This window comes from Lutra lutra, chromosome 3 (genome assembly GCF_902655055.1).
Source record: "Lutra lutra chromosome 3, mLutLut1.2, whole genome shotgun sequence".
NCBI classification, from domain to species: Eukaryota; Metazoa; Chordata; class Mammalia; order Carnivora; family Mustelidae; genus Lutra; species Lutra lutra.
In genome coordinates, this window is record NC_062280.1 from 4,218,976 (window position 1) to 4,243,565 (window position 24,590).

At 43.7% G+C, this 24,590-nt stretch overlaps 1 protein-coding gene across 1 annotated transcript in view; it reads left to right on the forward strand.

Annotated features, from left to right (window-relative positions):
- MYO1B (myosin IB) overlaps positions 1-24,590 on the forward strand; it is a 180,203-nt gene that overhangs the window by 117,089 nt on the left and 38,524 nt on the right. The window contains 9 exon segments of the mRNA XM_047720633.1: positions 7,112-7,159; positions 7,162-7,209; positions 8,344-8,358; positions 8,361-8,381; positions 8,384-8,445; positions 10,535-10,682; positions 10,945-11,063; positions 16,610-16,696; positions 17,324-17,389. Of these exon segments, the coding sequence (XP_047576589.1) occupies positions 7,112-7,159; positions 7,162-7,209; positions 8,344-8,358; positions 8,361-8,381; positions 8,384-8,445; positions 10,535-10,682; positions 10,945-11,063; positions 16,610-16,696; positions 17,324-17,389 (614 nt within the window).

Here is a 24,590-nt window from a genome sequence, read left to right on the forward strand (position 1 = left end):
TGGATACTGTGGGTCAAGAATTCCGGTGGGGCATAGTAGGGTTGGCTTATCTCCATGATATATGGGGCTTTAGCCGAGAAGACATATGGCTGGGGGTGATTTGCGTGCGTGAATGCTGGAGTCTTCTGGAAGCTTTATTATATGTCACATACCAGGCTCCTGGGCTAGGATGATTCAGAGCGTGTGCTCAGTTCGGACTGTTGACTAGAGCGACCTGTATGTGGTCCCATGTGGTTTGGGCTTCTCACAGATGGCTAGGTTCTGAGAGAGAATGTTCCAAGTGGAAACAGCCTGACAGAGAACCAAGAGGAAGTCTGCAGTAGCCTGGGAGATCAGACAGTGTCACTTCTGCTACGTTCTGTTAAGTCAAAATTGGCACAAGCTTGCCTAGAGTCAGGGTGGGGCACAAAGACTCCACCACTCAGTGGGAAGAGTATCAAATAATTTGTGACCGTTTTATTTTAAACAGCCTCAATCTGAAGGATTGTCTTCAGAAATGGTCACAATTATTTCTCCCCTGTGTCTACACCCTTGGGTAGCCCTCTCTCTCAATGCCTCAAGAGTTTGGCCATGGGATTTATTTTGGTCCATAGAACAATGATTAGACAAGGCACAGCAGGAGACTTAGAAGTTGGTTACATGTTGGAGCTTGTCATCTCGTGCTCCTCTTGGGAACGCTGTCCTTAACACCATGTGAATGAACCTGGGCTAGGCCGCTGGATGGTGAGAGACCGCATGAAGGGAGCCCCCAGACATAGGAATGAGGGCACCTGAGATCAGCCAGCTGCCGGTCACGAGCAAGTCCAGGAGAGGTCAGCTGGGCTGGCTCAGACCAGAACTACCAAGCTGATGCTCAGACTCATGAACTAATAAACGGTGTCGTTCTGAGCTGCCGAGTGTCGGGACAGTTTGTTATGCAGCAAAAACTAACTGACCTGTTGGTGTAACGGGTCATCTACTTTCCCCCACCCAGTGTGGCATCCTGAGAAGTAGGCACAGGAATCAAGCTGGAGAGGAAGCCGCTTTATTACTATTAGTCAAGGTTGGAGAAAGTGGCTTCTGGTTTCTCTCCCAAGCAGGTGTGGTGGGAGTCCTCTGGCAGCCTGACAGGCCGGCATTGAGCGAATCAGGCAGCCTCTGGCCTCTCTCCGTGTGCATTGCCCCGGTTATCTTAGACCACACTGGCGAGCAGAGCTGAATGTGAATGTAGTGTGGGGACCTAGAGGGCCGACCGGGTACACCTGATCATTTCCCTCTCAGCCTCCTGACTCAGAGATGTCCTTCCTCTTGCCCAGGTAAGAAGTGAGTAAGGGGCTGAGAGAGGCTAGGGAGTTAGTCTGAGATCCTCCCACAAGGAATCAGGAGAGCAGGAGGAAGCAACCACCCCCTCGCAGGGCAGATGGGGGATGGAGCAGATCTCTCTGAATTCCTCGTCTGTATTTCTGTGGAATTTATGATACAATTGGCACACACTTTTATGTGCTATCTGTCTCATGACGTTTTTATACATATGACACAACCGTGCCATTCATAGCATATGGAATATAATTTTGCTCTTTTAAATGGTTTGAGATTTATAGCTTTGTTTTTCCTTTATGTCATATCTTTGATGTTATTGATGACAAGTTAGGGGCAAAGCGGCCTGTAACGCTTTCTAAAGGGGACTCTGCACTGCTTTGTTTTCTGAGAATACGTAGAGATTGAGGTAGCGTTGCAGACTACCCAAACATGAGTCCCTTCTCAAAAGCTAAGGAACACGCATCAAAAAACAGTGTTTGTTTTTAATCTGTCTTCTTTAGGATCGAAATTCACCAAAAATGAAGACATTGCATTGTCTAGTTTGTAACATAGAGCGGGGCTTTCTCAGTGCTTCTGTATTCAGAGTGCTTTAATACTCAGAAGACAGAAATAATCCACCATTGGTTGGGAAGTATCCATAGCAAGAAAACAAATTTCAAAAAGCAATTCTGTTACTCTGTAGAGGATGGCTTTGTAATCAAAACTGATGCTTTCCTTCGTCTCAATTTTACTCTGGTGGTTTTCCTATTACAAAAATATGTTTACTGTGAAAAAAGACAATATGTTTACCTCTAAGTAAGATTATATACAAATATAGAAGACATCAGATGTTAAATATATCTAAATTAATGGGAGAGTATATCTAATAATATGATACCATGGGCTATATTTCATTAATTTTATTTCAGGGTTGGGTGTGGAATTTTAGATTCAGATCTGTACATGTATGAGTAAATTTTTATAAATATTAAATTTGTGTTAGGAAGAACTCTGTTGTGAAAATATATATATACTCTATGTATATATATACATACTCTATGTATATAAACAGATCCTAATGGAAAACATTAGCTAATTAGGTAGGTAACAAGCCCAGTCTCCCCGGGTTTTAAAGCCCCGGTTAGTGTGTCGTGTGCAGACGCCAGACGCCTTCCACAGCTTCTCATGGAGCAGGTCCAACTACCTTTAGCGCTGATTTTGTAACTTTAGGAAGCTTACTTTTGAGAAAAACTGGAAGCTGATTTCTCAAAAATTCCCATGCGGCAGTGGAGGTAAGGGAAGATTGTAACGACGTGGCTTGCCGGGTGGTTCACATGTCCCAAGGCCAGTGACCTGCGAATAGATGGAGCTCCTCGCCAGGCCCAGGCCGAGACCGAGCCCCGGGGCGACTGTTCACAGGGGCGCTGGTTCACTGTCTCAAACATGCACAGTGAGAGCTTTGTAAGACTTTCGCCCCGTCTCTTTTTTTAAGGTGGCATTAATCATTCATTCATTCATGAGAGAGAGAGAGAGTGTGTACAAACAGGGGAAGGAGAGGGAGAAGCAGGTTCCCTGCAGAGCAGGGAGCTGGATGTGGGGCTCGATCCCGTCAGGACCTGAGCTGAAGGCAGATAGATGTTTAACCAACTGAGCCACCCAGGCCCCCCCATCTTTTTGACTTTGAAATTTGTTCTTAGTGAAGCTTCCTGATTGTCAGCCTTGAGGGTTTTGTTGTCTATTTCCAGAAAAAGTCGAGGGTCGGCTTTGGCATGTATGCCCTCGTCCGTGAGCAGACTTCAGCTCTTGTCCGTTTTGCACTGAAACTGCCGTGGGCTGTGCTCACTAACCCACTAGTAACTGAGATCGCAGGCCCATAGTCACTGCTAAATGCAGCAGGGAAGGGGCATAAACTGATTGGAAAGACCAAAATGCTGCTCAAACACCTTTTTCCATTATAGTTCTCTCTGTGCAGCTGGAGAGGAGCACAGGATCTCTGGGACATGGTCAGAGTGGTGCATCCTGGCGCTTCTATGGTCATTCCGGTCTTCATGGCAAAACTGAGATCAAGCTGATTATTCCTTAAGCCTTGGGCTTGGACTCTTTCTTTCTTTCTTTCTTTTTTTCCATGAGGGGAGACTATACATGAAATAAATTGGATCAAACTATCCAGTCTTTAATCTGTTATGTTCTACAATAAGTTTTTTTCTTCCCAACCTCTACTTTATCTTCTTACTGTCCCTTTGCCAATTAAAAGACTTCCTTTTCCAGCAGGTGCAAACATGGACATTTACTCTTTTCCCATCCGGTACTGTGAGGAGATTGGCCTATGCTGTGCATGGGCACATGTCCCTGACCTCAGCTCGCTGATAATTAGTCAAAACTCGGAAAGCCCCTGAGTGATGGCCTGGTTCTGGTAACAGTCAGGTGGCAGTGGTGTGGTGGGGTAGGTGGGGAAGTTCTGATTCCAGAGTTTCTCTGTTCCCATCCGTTGGTTTTCTCCTTTAGAATGGCTTAATAGGTTTATCTCCTGCCTTAAAACTTAAGTTGGAATGAAATTTAATATGAACTTAAATTTATATTTTGAGAGGGGAAATATGTCTGCGTTGGAACACACGGAGACTTATCCTCTCTTCTGTACTAGATAGTCCGCATATCCTGTGCTCTTCTTTACTAAATCTTGTTAGCAGAGGCTCAGTCAGTGGTGGCAGAAGCATGGGAAACCAAAGAGAAGGCTGACCCCATGTTTGCTCTGACTAATTCTGGGGAATGTTCAGTGAATTAAAATGGTCAGGTGGCAAGTCTCTGTATGTTCTGTACTTTGAGTACTTATTTGATATGGCTTCACACTCTTAGATTATGTTGCTACATGCCCATTAAAAATGAATGAGGAATGGTTTTAAGCATTAGTAAATTATTTTGGGGCAAACCTTTTCCCTGATTACTCTGCAACCTGAAAGCTTGTAACATAAGAGAAAAGTCATAAAGACATGGGAGGCTCTAGAGAAACAGACTAAGCGTTTTAGGTGCTAAAACCTTCAACTGTTTTGTAATAAAAGGTTTCACATTTTGTGATTGAGTTGCTTAAGTGAAGTCATACATTTTATGTAAAATGCAGCCTTTCCTAGTGTTTATGTGTTTTGATTCTTGTTGTTGGAAAACTGCAAACAGCATAAACGTGGTATCTTAGTTGCTTAAAGCTTTGAATTCTGGCTCTGTCACTTGGTAACAATGTGTTGTGAGCCTCGTTTTCTCATCTGTAAAACAGGGATTATAAATCCAACCTCAGGGGCGGTGTTTGGGGCCGAATATGATACTGAATGAAAAGCACCCAGTGCCTAGCAGAAGGTCAGTGAACACTCCCTTCCTCCTCCGCTCTTCACCTTTCCTTTGGGACACACATCGAATTATGCTTCCCATTTGAATGTGATCGTCATCACTGATCATATCAGCATGTGTGGTTCAAGAAGTACATTGGCCAGCATTCCTTTCCACACTGTGCACACACAAATATTTTATTTTCACCTAGCGGCTGCTGTCTGCCGAATCTTCCAGCACTGCCGTTTCACACTCTCCACTCTCTGAGCATTTGTTCAGAAAGTGCCAAACCTGAGGCCGGCCAGTGTGTGGCTCTTGCACAGGGGGGCCCATTCGTGCTTTGCGGGCGTCATTGCACGTCTGGAAGTCCCGCGGTTGGCTTGTTGGAATGTGATCGGATAAGTGCCGTCGATCAGTTGTTCATCCTCATGATTAAGGTGCCCCTGGGAAACAGAGGGCAGCGGGCTGCCTGCGCTTACAAGGTGTGCGGCAGGACACCTCATGCTGTGGGAAGAGCCTGGGGGTTGTGTGCTCTGACCCAGACGTGTGGTCATTCTGCCTCCCTCACCCTGATCTCCTGCTCTCTCTTGAGGGCCTATAGGAGCATCCCACCTTGGAAAGGGCTGCTCCTGTTGGTTTGGGTGGTGGGATAAGCAGAGCGCATGTGACCCTCGTAGGCCACGAGGAAGAAGGTCTTCATATGGGTAATGGGTGCTGGGTACGTTTCCAGATCGTTCCCAGCACACAAAGCGGGTGAGCAGTGCATGACCTGACTGAAGGATCTGGGCGTGAGCAGATGGAGTGAACTGCTGCATGTTTGTACTCTCCATGCAGCTGAGTTACTTCTAGACTTGAGGAATTTCCTCTAAAGATTAGCTTCCCAGTGAAGAATTTGCCCATGCTCTGTGGGTTTTTTCCTTCTAAAACTGTGTCCGTACCTCTAGAACCTCATGGGGGTTGGTCATATTCTAATAAGTACAGTCATCCTGCGTTTTTGTCTCGCCTTCTTATTCTGTCTTCTGCTTTGTTTGTCCGTGTGCACTTACAAATGGAACGTGCAGTCCTTAGAGAGGGTGAATAGTACACAAACCCCTTTTTCCGAAATTTTGTCTCCCTCATGCTTTTCAGTTTCTGTTTTCTTTCTTTTTGCTAAATGTGAAGTCTTTGTTATTCTCCATGTGTGATTTGAGGGCCCTGGCTGTCATCCAAATGAAATGAGGGCTGGAGATGAAAATTAAAACTCGGGAGCATCCTGTTCCTATCATTTTTGAATTAACGTATTTTTGTTCTCATTTTTAATTTCATGTGTCCCTGCAACCCATCTCTTCATTCTTAAAAATGACCTCGGGTGTTGGGAGGCCCCTAGGACTTCTTGTTCGTCAAATCTGCACTCTTTTAACTCTCCTTAGCCTCCCCTTTACATGTGAGTGTGGATTCCAGAAACACACATGGAGAAGTTCAGTGACCGTTCCCAGAGAAACTGCACATCTCTTCCTCGTTCCTTTGATAGTACTTAGATTTCAACCTGATTAGAAATCAGATGTGGCTTTTCTCTAGAATTAACAATGGGGTCACTGATTGGGAATTTTACAACTGTATTTGGCTTTTGCCCACAGGATGCAGACCCTCTTTTATGTCACTGGTCGGTGATAAGCAGGACTGCAGGAGAAACATCTCTGCCATGGTTCGTTGGCGTCTCTTGTATATGCCACAGTGCCTCTTCCTGGCTGGCTGGCTTCTTTCTCCCTCCCCCTCCCTCCCTCCCTCCCTTCAGTTTTGGATGAAAGTTTGAAAACTTGGTAAGACATCAAATTATTGGTTGAAAAAGTATCTGGAACCAAGGAAAGTATTCTGCCAAATAACAACAGCACGTTTCATGAGACGAAAATCACCCTTTGTTCTCTCAGACGGTGACATAGCCAGAAGATGTGCTTCCCTCACCCCCGGTGTGAGGGTGCGTGCGCATGATGAGGTTTGCCTTTGGACTGGGTGGCCTGATTTCAAATCCTACCTAAACTCGGACTGTTTTTCTTCATCTGTTAATAATATTTGATAAAACGGCTGCGAGGTTCAATGAGATAATGGGGCATAAAGCACTTCCTTAACACAAATAAGATCCAAGAACATGAACTCTGTAATCATTCGGTGGATTTACAACTGAACGGCTGAAGCCCATTGCTTTGCTTCGCAGTGCTGCGTTTTGAAGAACTTAATGTCATCACGTATTACATAGAACCAAGAGAACCTTCATACACAAGCTGTATTGTCTTTCCTCAGCTCGTGGAATGTATTTGTAGAATGTACTTTGCGTATTCACTGTTGTTTGAAAAGAACCTGGTTTGATTTGGTGATTTGGGTTAGAGCTGGGCTTCCTCCTGAAGGAAGAAAGGAAGATGCAGCTTCTGTTACTATTTCATTAATACAAAACAGAAAGTGAGGGGGTGGAGAAGGAGAACCATGCTGGATTTGAAAGCAAAATTAACAATACGTGACGGCTTGACTCTTTTCTCCTCTTTAGATCTTTTAGAGAAGTCCCGAGTTGTGAAGCAGCCGCGAGGTGAAAGGAACTTCATGTGTTCTACCAGCTGCTCTCTGGCGCCTCTGAAGAGCTCCTCAGTACGTGCCTGTGTCTGCACTTTAACTTCTCAGTGTCACAGCATTTCCCAAAGCGTTCTTCTTCATGCTCTTAAAATTGTTCCCTGCCTGTGGTTGAGGGGAAGAACATGGTCCTCTGCTTCTCTTCCTCCTGCCCCAGCATTTGCCGGCCATATATCCCCATACCTACCGGCTGCTGTCAGGTCTCAGATGGCTAACTCGAAGTGCTGAGTAAATGTTAGGGAGGTAAGGGGAAGGGAATCCTAAATTTAAACAATAAAATGGAAGCATGTAATTGTTCCACTTAGGAAGAAGAAATTACCAGGGAGAGCAGTAGATGAGAACAATTATTTTTTAAAAAAAATTGCTCGGTGAAAATAAAACGTAGTGGGAACACTTTTGTAATTGGTAGAAGAGTTAAAAATCTGACCTTTGGCTCTTTTAGGGAATTAATTTAAGTCTATCAGAGTAGTATCCAGTAAGCTTATAGCTAAGTGACGAGAGTTTTGGACAAATAGTCCCAATGAGAACTATGAGAAGTAAATAACATTTGGGGAAGTATCATCCTCACTAACAAAGAACAAGCATCAGCTGAAAGAGCACGGATGCGTTCGCTGTATACATGTTAGCAAAAGTCATGGCAAGGACAAAGCTGGCAGAGTTTCGGGTCCTGGTCTGCTTAGAGCTTGTGGGTGTCACTTCAAAGTGAGGACTTGTTCCTGGGACAAGGTAGCAATCCAAAATAAGTCATGAATGACCGAGCCCACTGCCCAGTGCACCATTTTTTGGATAGACCCCAATGAAGTAATTCAGAAGAATCCAGAGAACAAAGGGCTGGACTGCTCTCCTGTCCAGTGACATGGGGATCCCTAGGTAGACATCATATGTTATAATAAAATAGTGCATTGTAGATGTTTAAATTATAAAATTTGGAAGGGGCCTACTATATGAATAAATGTAAGAAAGCAATTTAAAATATGCACAACAGTGGAAAAGTAAATTTTAGAAAACGCTATTAGTATTTGGTATCAATTTTGTTCTTTGATTGAGTACCTAATACGAAAGTCATTTTATCTGGAGGTTTTAAGGAACGGGATATTAAAGATGCTTCGATTTACTGAAGTAACTTATCAACTTATATGTGTGATTTAATAGATAAACTTAAACTCGAGGGGATTTCAGCAGATATAACTACTGAGTTTGGACTCGGCCAAAGTTAATGGAGTGGATGATGCAGCAAATTTCAGAACCGTCAGGGTAAGCAAGACACAAGCCTTTCATTACTCTTTAAAATGGGGGCACTGCGTATTGTTCATTTGAAATTGGTAACAATTCTGAGTTTTCTCAGAGGGCTAACTCATGCACCCAAAGGTTTTAGGATTGTACAAGAATTTCTTGTATTCTTATTAAAATCATAAGGCCCACACTTTCCTAGAGCTTGCGGATTATCCTGACTCTTTTAATGCTGTATTTAAATCAAATGTTTTCATAGCCATAGCTTAGTATTTAACATCCAACTGTGAAAACTGTCCTAGGAAAGCATTAAATCAATATTATTTTTGAGAAAGTCATGTTTGTATGTGTTTTTCCAAAAATCATATGTAAGCCAGAATGATTGACATTTTGTGTTCATTAGAAAGTCAATTATCTTTTTTTAAAATATGTATTTATTTGACAGAGACAGAGATCACAAGTAGGCAGAGAGGCAGGCAGAGAAACGGGGGGAAGCAGGCTCCCTGCTGAGCAGAGAGCCCGATGTGAAGCTTGATCCCAGGACCCTAAGATCATGACCTGAGCTGAAGGCAGAGGCTTTAACCCACTGAGCCACCCAGGCACCCCGAAAATCAATTATCTTTTTTTTTTTTTAAGACTTTATTTATTTATTTGACAGATCACAGGTAAGCAGAGAGGCAGGCAGAGAGAGAGAGGAGGAAGCATTCGGCTCCCCGCTGAGCAGAGAGCCTGATGTGGGGCTCGATCCCAGGACCCTGGGATCATGACCTGAGCCGAAGGCAGAGGCCTTAACCCACTGCACCACCCAGGCACCCCATCAATTATCTTAAACACTCTCCTAACTTCCATGTTTATGTGGCACTTGGAAAATTGCTCCTAGTAGGACAAGCTGTAGCAACTGTACTGTACTTCCCAGTGGGTCAGCTGTGGTGGTAAGGGGGTGGGGGAGGAGGTCAGATCAGCTGAAACCGGCCTGGCATCAGTCAGTTCATCTTCAAGGCTGAGTGAAAATGACATGGGGTTCTTTCCTGCTCTCTCTGTTACTGTATATGTTTGAAATTTTCCATGAGAAAAAGCTCACATGACTCCCTCTCTAGGTAGCCTCGTCACAAACAAAACAAGAAAGCTGGGCTATTCTCAAAAAAACGTATTTCCTTGAGAGTGTAGTTGTTAAAACTCTGTAAACATCCTCGTATGGGAAGCCTGTTGACTTTGGGGCATGATTTAAGAGTTGGGTTCAAGTCCAGTTCTATAATGCTTTGCCTGGCAAATCATCGGCACTCAGTAGACGTTTGTGACCACTGGAATGTTCCTTGTTACCTGTAATGCCTTGGGTCAGGCACTTCACCTTTGCAAACAGCTTTTCTCGGGTGAAATAAACAAGGAGGGTTTTATGTGGGAGGTTATAAAAAGCTTTATGTTTGGTTTCCTTTCTAGCATCAGAACCCAGTATCAATTCACCTCTTTTCTTTTTTTTTTTTAAGATTCCACCCATTTATTTGACAGAGATCCCAAGTAGGCAGAGAGGCAGGCAGAGAGAAAGGAGGAAGCAGGCTCCCCTCTGAGCAGAGAGCCCGATGCGGGGCTCGATCCCAGGACCCTAAGACCATGACCTGAGCCAAAGGCAGAGGCTTAACCCACTGAGCCACCCAGGCGCCTCAGAACCCAGTATAAAGAAAGACATACGTACATGCATACACATGTGAGTGTGCTTACACACACATACACACACTCACACACTGAGCTGCTGCAGATGAAATGGATTAGAATTCAAGGCCCAGCTCTCAGCCTCCTCTTCCCCGTCTTCCTCTTTGCACCCCTGTACCCCCTTGCCCCAGCGTGCAGATTACCCCGGGGGTCCTTGAATCACTGCGTGAAATCACTGAACAGGTTAGAGCCCCACACTGGTGCTGCATCAGGTCCGTTAATAGGTTTGCCTTTTGGAGAGCTTCGCCTCCGACACTTGGTCTTTTCACTGTTGTTTTTTTCAGAAACGAATCTGTTATCAGATTCAGTAAAAAAAAAAAAAAAAAAAAAAAAATAATAATAATAGTAATAAAAGAATGACAGAAAGAAAACAGCTGTTTTTCTCGCCCCTACCCCCCTCCCCCAGAATGCCATGCAGATTGTGGGTTTTATGGATCACGAGGCCGAGTCTGTCTTGGAGGTGGTGGCCTCGGTGTTGAAACTGGGGAACATCGAGTTCAAGCCCGAATCTCGAGTGAATGGTTTAGATGAAAGCAAAATCAAAGACAAAAATGGTGAGTCAGTGGAGCTCAGCCTTGTTTAGAAACTTGCTTTGAACTTCTGCCCAATTTTTAATCTAGAAAGTAAAACTTGTTTCTCATGAGTTCGAAAACACTTTCCAGTGAAACTGAACAGAATCGTAATTAAAGCTGAGTGTTAAGTCTTTCGAGTTACACGTTATACTGTTCGATTTGAATGTGATTTAGAAAGAACACTGTAAGCCTCGCAGACGGTTTTGAGCAGCACACAGTCACCTCTTGTGTCCCTCCCCCACAGAGTTAAAGGAAATCTGTGAGCTGACCGGCATCGATCAGTCAGTTCTAGAACGAGCGTTCAGTTTCCGAACGGTGGAGGCCAAGCAGGAGAAGGTTTCGACTACACTGAACGTGGCTCAGGTGGGTAAAGCGTAATGCCCAGAAGTGAGTTTTTAAAAATTCTGTAATTTTATTTAAATAAAGTCAAAGATTTGATTTTGCAGGCTGTTATGTGAGCTGTCATACGGTTGAAGGCACTGTTCTGAGCACTGGGGCACTGTGGCAAACTAAGCCGATAAGGATCCCTGCCCTCATGGAGCTTAAAAGTTTGGCAGGAGAAGGAGTCAGATGATAGCCAGTAGACCCATCAGTAAATAAATTTATAGAGCAGGCTCGCAGCAGACAAGGAGGAAACTAGAGCCCTGGAAGGGAGACCCCAGGAGACCCTGGGGCAGGGCAGTCGGGTCTGAGTGAGCTGGGAAATGATGCTAGTGGCATGGCCTGCCTTGTGTTTCCAAGGGTCCTTCTGGTTGCAGTGTGGCGAGGAGAGGGTAGGGGGAGGAGGGGCACAAGCAGGGTATCTTAGTTTGGGCTGCGGTAATAGGACACCATAGTCTGGGTGGCTTAAACGGAAAAGTCTGTTTATTCCTTATGGTTCTAGAGGCCAGAAATCTGAGGTCAGGGGGCCAACTTGGCAGCATTCTCGGTGAGGGCCACCGTCCTAGTTGATAGACCGCCACCTTCTTGCTGTATCATGTTCACACGGCAGGGGTGGAGGAAGGGAGAACGCGTGTGGGTATCCCCATCCCCTTGTAAGGAACACTGATTGCGTCATGGGAGCTCTCCCCTCATGACCTCATCTGATATCTAAACCTGACTGTCTCTAAAGGCTCCACCTCCAGATACCATCCCACTGGAGATGAGGGCTTGAGCATAGCATTGAGGGAGGGTGGAGGGACCACACATACCTTCCGTTCGTGGCATTGGAGAGCTCCGAGGAATGTGTGCTAACCCAGAAGTGATGGCGGCTTAACCAGGACGTAGCGGTGGAGTGAGAAGCAGTCTCGTCTGGGTATCCTTTGACGGTAAAGGCCACAAGATGTGCCGCTGGCTTGATAGGCGGTGTGAGAGAAAGAGAAGAGTCAAGGAGGACTCCCAGCACTTTTCACCCAAGCAACTAGGGAAATAGAATCGCCATCCACCAATTTGGAGAACGCTGTGGGGGAAGCCAGTGTGTAGTCGAATGGCCAACTTGGCCTCGCTGCCTGCCTTCTTGTCTACTGTCCATCTGAAGCCAGGGAAGTCTAAGACCCCAGTCTGAGTGGCTTATTTCTTTGCTCCTTTGGTTCAAGTTAGGTGGACAAAGGGATGGACAGATGGAGGCGTGTGTGGTTGTTATTACCCAGGCAACTTCTGGAACCCTTTGTTCTGTGGCTTAGACATGTTCCCACTGGCTAGTGCTGATCTGGACTGGAATTAAAGGACTAGTTTGGGACTGTTCCCCCAGAGCTCTACTTTATTCTCATCCCATGGTCCACCTATGTTCTCCTCCTCTTTGTAAGTGGCCTTAAGCATCTATAAGAGAGTAGGGGGCTTTACTCTCTGTCTTGGCAGCTCTCCACGGGTCTCTGCTGCTGACCCAAGGATGCCTCTGTCTGTAGCTTTCTTTCAGTGTTGATTTCTTATTTTAGGTGAACTGTTCTGACTATGAAAAACATTATATCTTCGTGTATATGTAAATTTTCTAGCTTAACTCTTATGTCCCCTTCTTCGTAAGTTACTGCTGCTGTCCGCTGTCCAGAGCAGCCTTACTAATGCAAAGTCAGATGGCGAGCGACTAACTTAATCAAGAGAAATTGGTTGAACGTCCTCAGCACAGGCCCCTCTTAGATCATTAACAGGAGCGTAAGGGATGAAAGGAGACTTCATAGAGAAGATGGTTTCTGAGCCAGTGTGGAAGGATTTAGATGTATCAAGAATGGGCAAAAGTGCATTTCAAAAAGAAAACAGTGAGAAAAGGAGGCCACATCCAGGGGAGGGTCGATCATGCTCAGCTGTAGCTTCAGACTTGTGAAATGGGTTCAGAGCAACGTGGCTGGAAAGGTTGAGTGTGGAGGCGGTTCTCAAACTTGGGTGCCCATCGGCACCTCCTGGAGGGTCCTACAGCTGTGCCTCGGAAGCGGCGGGTTCAGCAGGTCCGAGGTAGGACTGAAGAATGTCTCACAGTTCCAGTGCTGCTGCTGCTGCCGGCACGAGGACCACATTTTGAGAACCGCTGTATTGAGGGTCACACTGAGTGTGGATGTTTTCGATAGCCAGAGCGGGGATTGTTGAGTATAGGCTGTTGCAGAGAGAAGATGCCTGCTGTGTTTAAGAGAGCCCTTTCGGAATAGCCACACAGATACAGAATCTGTATGCGGGTATGTTGTGGTGTTTTTACTGTGTGTTTTACTCTTGCCTTTTAATCATCCTGTATGGAAACCAGGCCCAGGGGCCTCCGACTTACGAGCTGGAGTCATCTTGCTTCCCTGGGCTAAACTTTGTCACATTCTTAAACTTTGGCATAAAAGAATTTGGCTTAAGATCCTTGATTTTTCAGCTCCTTATTCAAGTTATTTTTTTCTTAATTTTTTAATGTATTAGGGTTCTACCGATCTTACATCCTAAAAGGTTTCAATTCTGGCAAGAAGTAATTCGTTTTATTAACATTTCCTCATAGATTTGATTCGTGGGCCCCGTAATCATGTTTATCGCCCCATTCCTCATTCTCCCCAAGGCATTTTGATCTTTCCTCAGATACAGCAAATAATATGAAATGATAGAAACTGAAGATGGGCTGTCATGCAGCTTCTTCCTCATCCTCCCTCCCTGGCTTCCATGGCCCTTGGCCCTCGGTGATCTGACCCTGCACAGTTGATCTCAGTTTATTCCCTTCCGAGTTCTCTAAATGCCATTCTTATTTTTACCCTGTGCCTTTGCTCCTACTTCTCCCTTACCCACATGCCATGGCTAATTCTTCCCTGCCTGTCTGAGTGGTCTATCCAGTTCCACCTCATCCAGGAAGCCTTCCTAGATCTCATTGGCCCCCTCTTTTCCCTTCTCTGAATTCTTCTCTCCGGCTCTTGGACACTTGCTCTCATTGTTTCTCTCATCTTGGTTTGATCTCCAGCGCCCCGCCCTTAACCCCTAGAGGCTTGGCCACGTGGCCGTACATCTGTGTATCTTCTTTGTCTGGGCTGCAGACTAAGAGCGGGCATCTCCAAAGCCCATTCCACTGGGGATCTTTCTTAGTGAGCTTCACACAGCTGCAGAAACGCGTGGTCTCATACTGTGCTTAGAATCTGAGATGGTGAATCGGTGCACTTGGTGTCTTCCTTATTTCTACCTACCTCAGTAGTGATCCTTACATGAAAATAAACATTTCTTCCCCTACCTTGGAGGACATTATTGTGGAAATGAGGGGGCATGACTCAGACTTAGGACATCAGTCCAGGCAGATGGGCAGCTCTGGGGGCCAGGGAGAGCTCATAGGCATATTGTACTTGAGGAAGGGGTAGTTTTGTTATGGTGGTTCTGTTTCATTTTGTTTGCTTGCTTTTTAAAATTTGAATATGAGTACCTTTAAGGTGGAATGCATCTTTCAACGCCCGTACATCCTACTGCTCCCCACTCATTGCTATCAGGCAATCCCTGGAAACATTTGAGTTTGAGACTTCAAGAATAAATGATTTGTTTGAAGGAAGCAAAGAAGATTAATATACTGGTGGTGAATGCACTTGGAAAAATACAAAGCAGTGCCAGAATAAGTTGTCACTATTAGTTCAATTGCATATTGAAATGGGGGTTTGTTGGATAGCATACCACTAAAGCATAGCATACCACTAAAAAAACCAGATGCCATTATAATGGCATTCTGTTTGCAAATAGGTGATATTTGGAGATTATGTGGTGTTTTGAGGTAACTGGAATTAACAAGAAGAAAGCAGAAAGGATGAAGAAAGAGTTCTATAGGCTCATGAGTGGGAAAGGAAGAGGATACTTCAGAAATTATAAATACATGTATAGACTTACTGTGTGCCAGGCACTGTTCTAGGCACTTGCATGGCCTATTTTAAGAAAGTAAACCCTAGAAGGAAGGAGGTTAGATAAAAGGTATTTGTCTAAAGCTAGGTTCCTTTCTCTATTTCAGCATTTCCATGCATTTTATGCAATGGGATCATTAACCTCCATCACCCTCCAAGACAATGCAGGCCACTTGGGTTCTGTTTGCCAACTTCTGGATGGATTTTCTAGCTCTCATGGGAGTGGCTGCCTGAGATGTAGGGAGAAAGATTTGGGATAGCATGGAAGTGTCAGATGAAGGAAAAAGGTGCTCCAAACTTGCTGTGCATTGCCAGCGTGGTGACTGTGTGATTAAAGTTGTTACTTCTTTAGAAAGAAACATGGAAAAAGAACTTCCTATCACCTAATTCTTTATAAAATACAAGTGTAATGGTTTACTTTCACAGTAATGCCCACATTTCTCCTCCTAAGCAGTGAAATGCACACACAGGGCCCGAGCATCAGGAACAGCTGCTCTGCTCCCCTGAGGCTGCTGGCAGTCGTGTGCAGTCCTCCCCAGGAGCACTGCGTCACACAGCTCTCGTTGGCCCACGATTGTGGCACCCACGTGGCACCCGATACGTTTAGGGGCTCTTGGGTTCGTCCAGCAGGCCTCCCTTTCTCCAGTGTGTGCACCCTAGGTCCGGCTCAGTGAGACTCGGTCTTTGGCCTCTTTGTCAAGTACCTCTGAACAGCTTCAAATAAATAAATAAGCAAATAAAAACCTTTGAATTTTATTTTATCCAGCATATTGTCCAACAGCACACTGTGACACTAGTTGTTATGGAATATTGTTTCTTAGATGTTCAGAAGGTTTGGTGAAGGAAAACATTTAGAGATCACCTCAGTCAGAATCATTTTTACGTTTTTTCTTTGAGTTCCTTTCCCGTGTGTACAGGTTAAAAAGATAGAGTCTTCATATAAAATGCACAGTTTCTTGGGGCGCCTGGGTGGCTCAGTGGGTTAAAGCCTCTGCCTTAGGCTCAGGTCATGATCCCAGGGTCCTGGGATCGAGTCCCGCATCGGGCTCTCTGCTCTGCGGAGAGCCTGCTTCCTCCTCTCTCTCTCTGCTTGCCTCTCTGCCTACTTGTGATATCTGTCAAATAAATAAATAAAATCTTAAAAAAAAAAATAAAATGCAGTTTCTTATTTTCATAAAACATAAGCATTTTCCATTTTATTACCTAATTTTCATAATGATCATTCTGTGATGACTGTGTGACTCCCTTTCAGTGGCGTTCATTTATTTATTTTACTGTTCCCCTGTTGTTGGACTTCTAAATTGCCTCTGATTTTCCTCTCTTCTGTAATACTGAGTTGGATATCTTTCTGGAGAAAGTGTTTGCAATATTTTGAATTAGTTTCCTGGGATGCAAAAAAGCATAATAATTGGGTATAAATAATTTGCCCAATTCTCTTAATGGTTTGACTGTTCAGAGTATAATGAAGACTGGCTCTGAAAAGACATTTGAGATAAAAGAGCTTTAAATATTTGAAAAATACATTTATTATCTTATTGAAATTGAGCATCGTGACCGTTGTGGTTGCTGACTTTTTCTTTCTTTCTTCTTCTTTTTTCTTAATAGGCATATTACGCTCGTGATGCTCTGGCTAAAAACCTTTACAGCAGGTTGTTTTCCTGGTTGGTGAATCGGATCAATGAAAGCATTAAGGTACTGAGTTTCAGTCACTGCATAAATCGCTGTCGTGAATGGTATTTAGAGTGTAAGCAGTAAGTTAAAGATACTTTAATTTTAGAGTCAGATCATTGATTACAATTTACAAAGGTTGTTCCTTAAGAAGAATTTACCTTGCATAGGAGTGTAATTTGTCAGGATTCTGTTTACTTTGTTTTGCCATTTTGTTCTAAGAAGTCTCACCCGTCAGTGGTCTAATGCAGAGTTATTCTGCGAATATCCCAGGTCTTGGTTGTCGTTCATCTGACTAGCTGTGTGTACTTGGCTGAAAGCTCACTTGACCTCTCTAGCTGCTGACGCGTTCTTCAAGAGAGTGAGGGGGTTGGAGGACTGGGATTTTGAAAGGCCCTGCCTATAGCATAACCCTGAGTGATCTTTTATTATATTAAAACATTACTAATACCATCTTTAAATTAAGTCACCCATTTAAATTTCTGTAAGATTTCATACCAATATTCTCATACATTAAAAAAAAAAAACTACACTAAATTATAGTTATTCTCCTAGTTGTGAAATGCAATTAACTTTCAATATTCCTTAGAATGCTTTTAGTGTTCTGTTTAACGCCTAAATTAACCCATCAATTTTAAACATTTTTTTAAGGCACAGACCAAAGTGAGAAAGAAGGTCATGGGTGTTTTGGACATTTATGGCTTTGAAATTTTTGAGGTAAGCTTTTTTTCTAGCTTTTGTATTATCTTTATTAATGCAGAACAGTTGGAAATTAAATTGTATATTCTATAGACAACATTTAATATAATTATCTACAAAAAAATCTACAAAGAAAGCTTTTTGCAGGTGTAACAGTGTGTGTGTGTGTGTGTGTGTGTGTGTGTGTGTTGAATGCTGAGAGCCAGCATTTTGGAGAGAGTGCTGTCCGAGAAAGAACTTCTGGTATCAGTATTTGACTTTTGTAATTGCAAATCCAGAATTCTCACTGCGAAATTGCCAACAAGGCATGTGGACCTTGTGCTTGTTTGTAGTCGTTTGTTCATTTGTAAGAAAGGGAAGCAAGATGGTGCCATGAGATAGCGTGGAGCTGAAGAGTTGGATGCTGGCCGCGGCCTGGCCAGAGCTGGTCACTCCATCCCTGCTGGACTCAGACAGAGAGGGTCTGGTCTGGACTGGGCGATTTGTTGGGTCTCATCCAGCTGCGATCTTTCAACATGAGTCTGTTGTAAAGGTTGAAAGAATTTCTGTGGAAGTTCATAATGAATTTTTTAAAAAGACTTCATGCCTATTACAGATTAAATATTGAAACATTATATATTTACATTAGAATTTCCTATTTATCCTCTTGCTAACTTTGACGTTCAGAAGCCATTTTAAGGACTTTTCATTTTTGCCCCCTCCTCCATTTGAAGGACCTTTTAAAGCACTTACTCTTACTTTTGGAGTGGTATTTTCGTCTGGTTTGGTAAAATAAGAAGTAGATCAAGCTCCTCCTTTCTTTATTCTCCCTATAAGTAATGATTTGTGAATTCCTTTAAGTAAGCAGTCCATGCCCTGAATGACCGCCCAAAGCCTTCATATGTTCCAAATTATTAGGTTCACAGAATAGGGGAAAAAAAAAAAAATCAGCCATTCCCTGTGCTAAGCTAGGCTTTCTAGCAAATGTCTTTTTCTTACAACATTTATTTCTGTGATCGTACCTTCTCCCTGCTTGACCACAGTCCTTACTGAGTCCAATGCTACCTGTGTGTAAGCATTGTGGTAAGTGGTACGTATGTTATCTGATTTAATTTTCACCAAAATGTCGTGAAATCTTCGCAGTTATTCCTGTTTTATAGGTGAGGAGGTGAGGCTCTGAAGGTCAAGTAGCTATCCCAAAGTTACACAGCCACCAAAGGGCAAACTCAGGACCTCCTATAGGGCACTTTTCTCCCCAGACTCACAGGGTCCCCAGTACCTGGAAATCGGGAGAAACCCCAAATGTGGTAAGTTTCTGGAGTCCTGTATTTCTATGCTCTTGTCATCATTCCAAGCTGGCCAGCATGGGGAGCCCTCCTGGGATTGGGTGGTGTGCTCACGGCCGCATGTGGGACATCTGTGCCATGTGCTGGCTGCTTCCCCCTGCCCCGCCCTGGCCCTCGAAGATGCTCTTCAGTACAGTGTCTGCTTGTATGGGTGCCCCTTTAGCAGACTCTGCTAAGGAGAGCTCCTGGGCTCTTGTAGTAGAGAAGAATTTGAGGTTTGTGAGTTAGGAGAATTGCTTGAATATACTCAGAACTACCCTCAAATAGAAATAATTTTTTTCTAAAAAAGAAATCCTCAAAACAGAAATTTGAACCAAGACCAAATCTAACCAGTCATGTCTATAGCTAATCTTATGATGCCTCTAAAATTGTGAGAAATTAATTTTCCTTATCCATGCAGTAAATGCTTTGATTTTTCCCCCGAGTTCCTTGAGAGAATTAAGATTTGTCTTTCATTGTAACTAGTTGTTCTCTTCATTTTTCTGTCTAAACCTCAGATTAATCTTCCAAATATCTTTATTATTAATAATCTGCTTGATGATTTATAAGTCAATTTATTTGGGAGAAGTCAGAATACAGATTTGGTTACACTCTTCTAGATACTTTTATCTGCTTTTTGATACAGAATTAGAGAGGCTTTTTTTTTTTTTTTTTTTTTTTTTTATAAACTGTATTCACATGCACACCCCAGGTGCCATCCTACATTTTCCTGGCTTCTCAGCAAAATTAGAACTCATGGAAACATCAGAAAGTCCGTCATACGGAACATGAGGGAGTCAGTAATTAAAGACTTAAAAGAGGCGCTGGGTGGCTCAATTGGTTAAGTAACTGCTTTCAACTCAGGTCACGGTCCCAGAGTCCCAGGATAAAGTCCCATGTCAGTCTCCCAGCTCTGTGAGGTGTCTCCTTCTGCCTCTCACCCTCCCCCTCTCATGCTTTCTCTCACTGTCTCTCTCTCAAATAAATAAGTAAAATATTTAAAAAAACATAAGGACTTAAAAGTACCAGAAGCTGATGTTAGAAACCCAAGGTCTGACTTCTAACCAAGGTTAGAAACCAAGGTCTGAAAAGAAGTATTTCAAATCCTCATCAGTACACAAATGAAAATTTCTGTGATATTGTCTTCCCAAGTGAAAAGAAACTGATGGAATAGAGAGAATTCTACATTTGTTTTTCCATGAAACTTGACTGCAGGAATTAAGGGTTCTGCCTTTTAGAAGACCCCAGGCATCACTTTAAAAATTGGACCATGAAGGTTCAGAAAAAAATTGTTTTAATGTTTCTCATTCTGGCTCATGACCCCATTGATAGTTCCCATGAAAACGTTTTTCAGCTGAGCTGGTGGAAACCTTTCATTCATTTTGGTCTGTCTCTAAATGGAAGAGAGAAACTGATGCATTAGACCATGGAATGATGACCCATGGATTTGACTGCAAAGCATTTCAGGGCCAGCTACGTGAATAACCCTGCCTTGCTGGCCGCATGTGATCTGCTGTCAGTTTGGGAAACAGATTAGTGGAACACACGGATACCAAAAATAAGAGGAAGGGAGTTAAAAATGCATAGAGAAGAAAAATCTAGCTAAAATCCTCATTGAACGGAAGTCCAGTTTTACAAGGGAAGAAAGTACTGTAATACAGACACTCCAATTCCACATAATTAAGTTTGAATGTTCTTATAACTGATCTCTGAGAAACATTTATAGCCTCACTGTGAAACAACAAATGAAAGAATTCAGTGAAATTCAAAACAAAGTTGAGCCATCGAAATTGATTCAGCTTTTTTCGAAGTGCTTATCTGGGAAATACTAAACATGGCAGGTAGTTTGCTGGGAAAATCTAAGAAATTATTAGTGTGCTGTGGACCAAAGCAGAAGAGCAGGCTGGATCTTTCACTTTCACACAGTCGAGCTGGCTTTGAGGAGGCAAAGCGCTGGTTACCCTGAGTCAGGCAGCCCGTATTCATCTTGCCCGCACGAACCTCACTGAAAGTGACCCATCTGCAGTAAGAATAGGAGAGGCTGGGTGCGATGATTGTTCCAGATAAAAGCACCTGATAGACAAATGAGAGTCAGTGTAGCCCTGTAAGTCTGTCTCATGATTATGAGATTTGTTTTCTAAATTGTTTTTAAAAGAAAAGTGATTCTGGTTATCGGCAATACCTTCTGTTCCAGCTTTTTTCCTTTAATTTTGTTCTTTGTGTGCCAGAGAACTTAACGAGGAAAGAGAATTTTTTAAAGTACGTTTTAGAATGGAAATGATAGGGAATAATATGGTTCATAATATGTATGTGTATATTGCTACCCTTGCTTTTTAACTTTTTAAATCAGAGCTTATTTTATATTAAGAGCACAATAATGCTGTTTTTCTTAAAATTTATCATATATGAATGTGTACTGGGAAGAAAACTGTCATGTATTTAAAGAGTGCAAGACTTAAGTATCCACCTGTCTTAGAGAGCATAAGGTATCACTAGCCTGCTCTGTTGCCGAGAAAATACTGATCTGTTAGTAACTGGCCAAGTATTTCTGACCCATCTTTCAAAATCCTTTCAAGCGGAAAGTTCAAGAGAATATAAACTAGTTGTGACCTTCACTGGGACTATGATTTTCTGTTTGTTTGATGTGGAGAAGGTGGACTCAAACTCAGGAATTCTTGAAAGAAGCCCTAGATTTTAAAGTTTCGGTCTATTATTTTACTTCTAAATCTGGCAAGTTCTCTCCAGCCCAGTTCTCTCTACAGCCGGCGAATGTAACATAGAACAGCATGGAACCTAGACACCTTGCTGCGCACCTGTTTTCCCTAGAGCAGCCCTGTGAGGGTGGCGACGGTTCTGGATTTCACACAGGGAGGTTGTATGAGGGAAAATTCTGGATATGCTTGTTCAAAGATGTTCCCCAAAGTTTTAGTTTTATCATAGCCTCAGCCTTTAGGGCTAAATAGGAGTCAAACGGTGGAGACACATCCCATGCCTGGGGCGTGGCTAGAACACTGGGGAGAGAGTGGGGAGATGAGTCAGCCAAGCTCCTGTGTGCTTCCTCCTGAGAGAACCCCGTTCGCGAGACTGACCTGTGCGGGCAGCGCCCGGCTCAGCGATCGCTGCCACCCACAGTTCTGGACACAGAAGTATCCAAATAGCACATTGCTTTGGGGCCTTTAGATTCACAGGATGGTTCCTAGACCCAATTTAGCTATTTTCTAAGCGGGGAGGGACCCTGGCGGAAAAGCCGGTGGTACTTCGTGCCCGTGTACCTGAAGGCATCTTCTGGCCCTGTGCAAGCTGCAGCTGCACAAACTGGTGCCGGGCTGTTCCTTCACTGTTTGCAGATTACGAACGTTTGTATGTTATCTTTAAGGATGTGTGAAGTCCCACTTCCCGAAACATGAGGGTGATGTCAACAGCGTAAGCATAGACCCTGAGAAGCGGGGCTGCCTTCATGGGTGGCAGCGGTGCTTGCTCTGGTGATTCCTGACATGCTTCGTGGGCTGCAAGGTGTGTTTGCAGTTGATGCGAAGATGTTTCTGAGGAGAAGTCAGCCGGTTTCTGCCTTGATGATTGTGCTTTTCTGTATCTTGTTGTTGTTCTTTAGACAGCCAGGTGAGGTAGGAGAGACAAGTTTTTTTCTTAGGCCGTCTCTGGAACGTTCTCTCCTTACCACATGGTTTATGTTTGAAGGCAGACCTTGCAGGGACAGCACCGGGTGGGTTGCCGTGGTGAGAACGAGGAGGTGCTTTTGGAGTTCGCAGGATCTCTTCGCTCCTTTTGTGACCTACCAGTTACCTCTGACCCTTGCGGGGGGGTGTGTCATTTACGTTTCCTAAGAATTTAGAATTAGAAGCATTAGGTACGGAAGCCTTGGGACGTCACGCGAGTTCACATGAGGTATGATTTGAATCAAACGGTTTTCATCCTGCATAGCTCCCACCTAGCGGAACGACGGTTCAGAAACTGCGTGTAGGTACCGGCAGCCTGTTTGGTTTTTTTAAGATTGGACATGTGTCTTGATTTCAAGTTTTATGCCAATCAGAAACGTAGCCTGATGGTAAAATCTGTCGTTTGCACCAGTGAATAACCATCAATAAGCATCTACTTTTAGAGGGTTACTGCAAATTAAGAACTGACTGCATTTTGTGTAATTTCCCTTTTTGCGCCAGAATGCAGTAAGTATGAGTGTTGCGGTGACAGTCTCCTGCATGCGCCTGTGTTAACGGCTTCTCCAGCTGTGTGGATTCTGCATAAACGGCCATTGATTAACGGTGTGCAGATACGGAATAGAGAGTTCATGCAGGAACTTTTACATGTGGAGGGGAAATCTCGTTTGGGTCTGACTCACCCCTGAAGCTGTGTTGTCGTCGTGAAGCTTTGCCTCTGATTTCTAACCCGCTTGTGTGCATTTCACAGTCCTGTTGCAAAGCGCACCTCCAGCTGCTCATAGCCGTGTTACGTGTCCAAGGACACTGTTCTCTGGCCTCTCGTCATTAGTTACCTTTTGAAGATTTAGCATAATTTTGTTTAAATAGCTCCATGAACATAGACTCATTAAATAACAGAAGGGATTTTAACTGTTAAATAACTTTAATTTTATTTATAAGTTTATTTTGGAGTATTTTATCATAAGGAACACCAGACTTCCTTGTAGAGAAATGGCCTTCTGATCAGAATCGTAACAAGGTGTCTAGGCTAGATGGACATCAGCTTCTAATCAAAATTGTTAAGCTCTAAAGATTGGAGCACATGGGTTTTAAAACTTTATATGAAAATGAGTACTGGGGAATGCCCTTTGTCTCAGACTGTTTGTTGAAAGTATTGAAAATAAATGTGTTCTTAGTAAAAACCTTCATGATTAAAACAAAAAAACAGAAAACAAAACTCTTTGACCAGACTTAACATTAGAAGATTAGCCAGTGACGGAGTGTATGTGTCATTCATGGTTTAGAGTGAAAAGTTCTCCCTGATTAATGAGTTCATCATTGGTGATAGGAAACCCTTAGCTGAATTCCAGGAAAGAATGTAGTCAGATACTGCATTGTAAGTCTCATTTTAAAATTTGTCCTACATAGGAGCAAAGTTGCTTTTGAAAGTTCAGCTTTCAAAAAACTCTGTGACTTTTTTGCTTCCATCATTTACGGAGAGACTGGAAGCCCAGTTGCTCTGTGTATTCAGGAGAAACCGCAAGCTTCAGTTTCCCACTGGGATGTTTGTGGCTTGTTAGGGCCAGGACTGACTGGCTGCCTTGGTAGGAGGAAGTCAGGTTTATCACAGTGGGGTTGTGTGTCCCTTGCTCCCATGGCCACCATCTCCGCTCCGCAAAGACAGACGATAGAGGTGAAAATAACATGTCTTACCACCAGATCTACCTCTTCCCGGATGGTGTGGCTTCTGGTGGAGTGTACTCCTTCAACAGACATGCATTTTTTCCCCCTTCGGTATGTGTTGTGACACATGAAGCTCTGTGGGTGGCCCAGAGAGGACTCAGGTGTGGCTCTTCCATCAGAGCTGGTGGGAGTAACCCCAGTAGGAAGGAGAAGCTGCTGAGGACCAGACAAGTGATAAATATGGGAGCCTTCTGAGAAGAGTTCCTCACTAGGGAAATGATTTTGATGTGCTGATTCCCTTGAACCTCTGTTTTTTAGGCACTTTGCTGTTTATTCACCCACAAGTCATATTTGGCTAGGTGCACTGTGCTGTACGGGGCACGGGCTTCCACTGGTGAGCAGAAGAGGCACGTGGTCAGCCCTTTGCCCGTCTAGGGAGACAGACAGGACAGAAACTAATCAATGTGCCCGTATACCTCGGCCCACACGCATATACACATAGTGTGATTTTTAGAAAGTGCTGGTGTCTCAGAATCAGAATGAGGGAGCAGACCCTGGCTGGGGGAGCAAGAAGTCAGG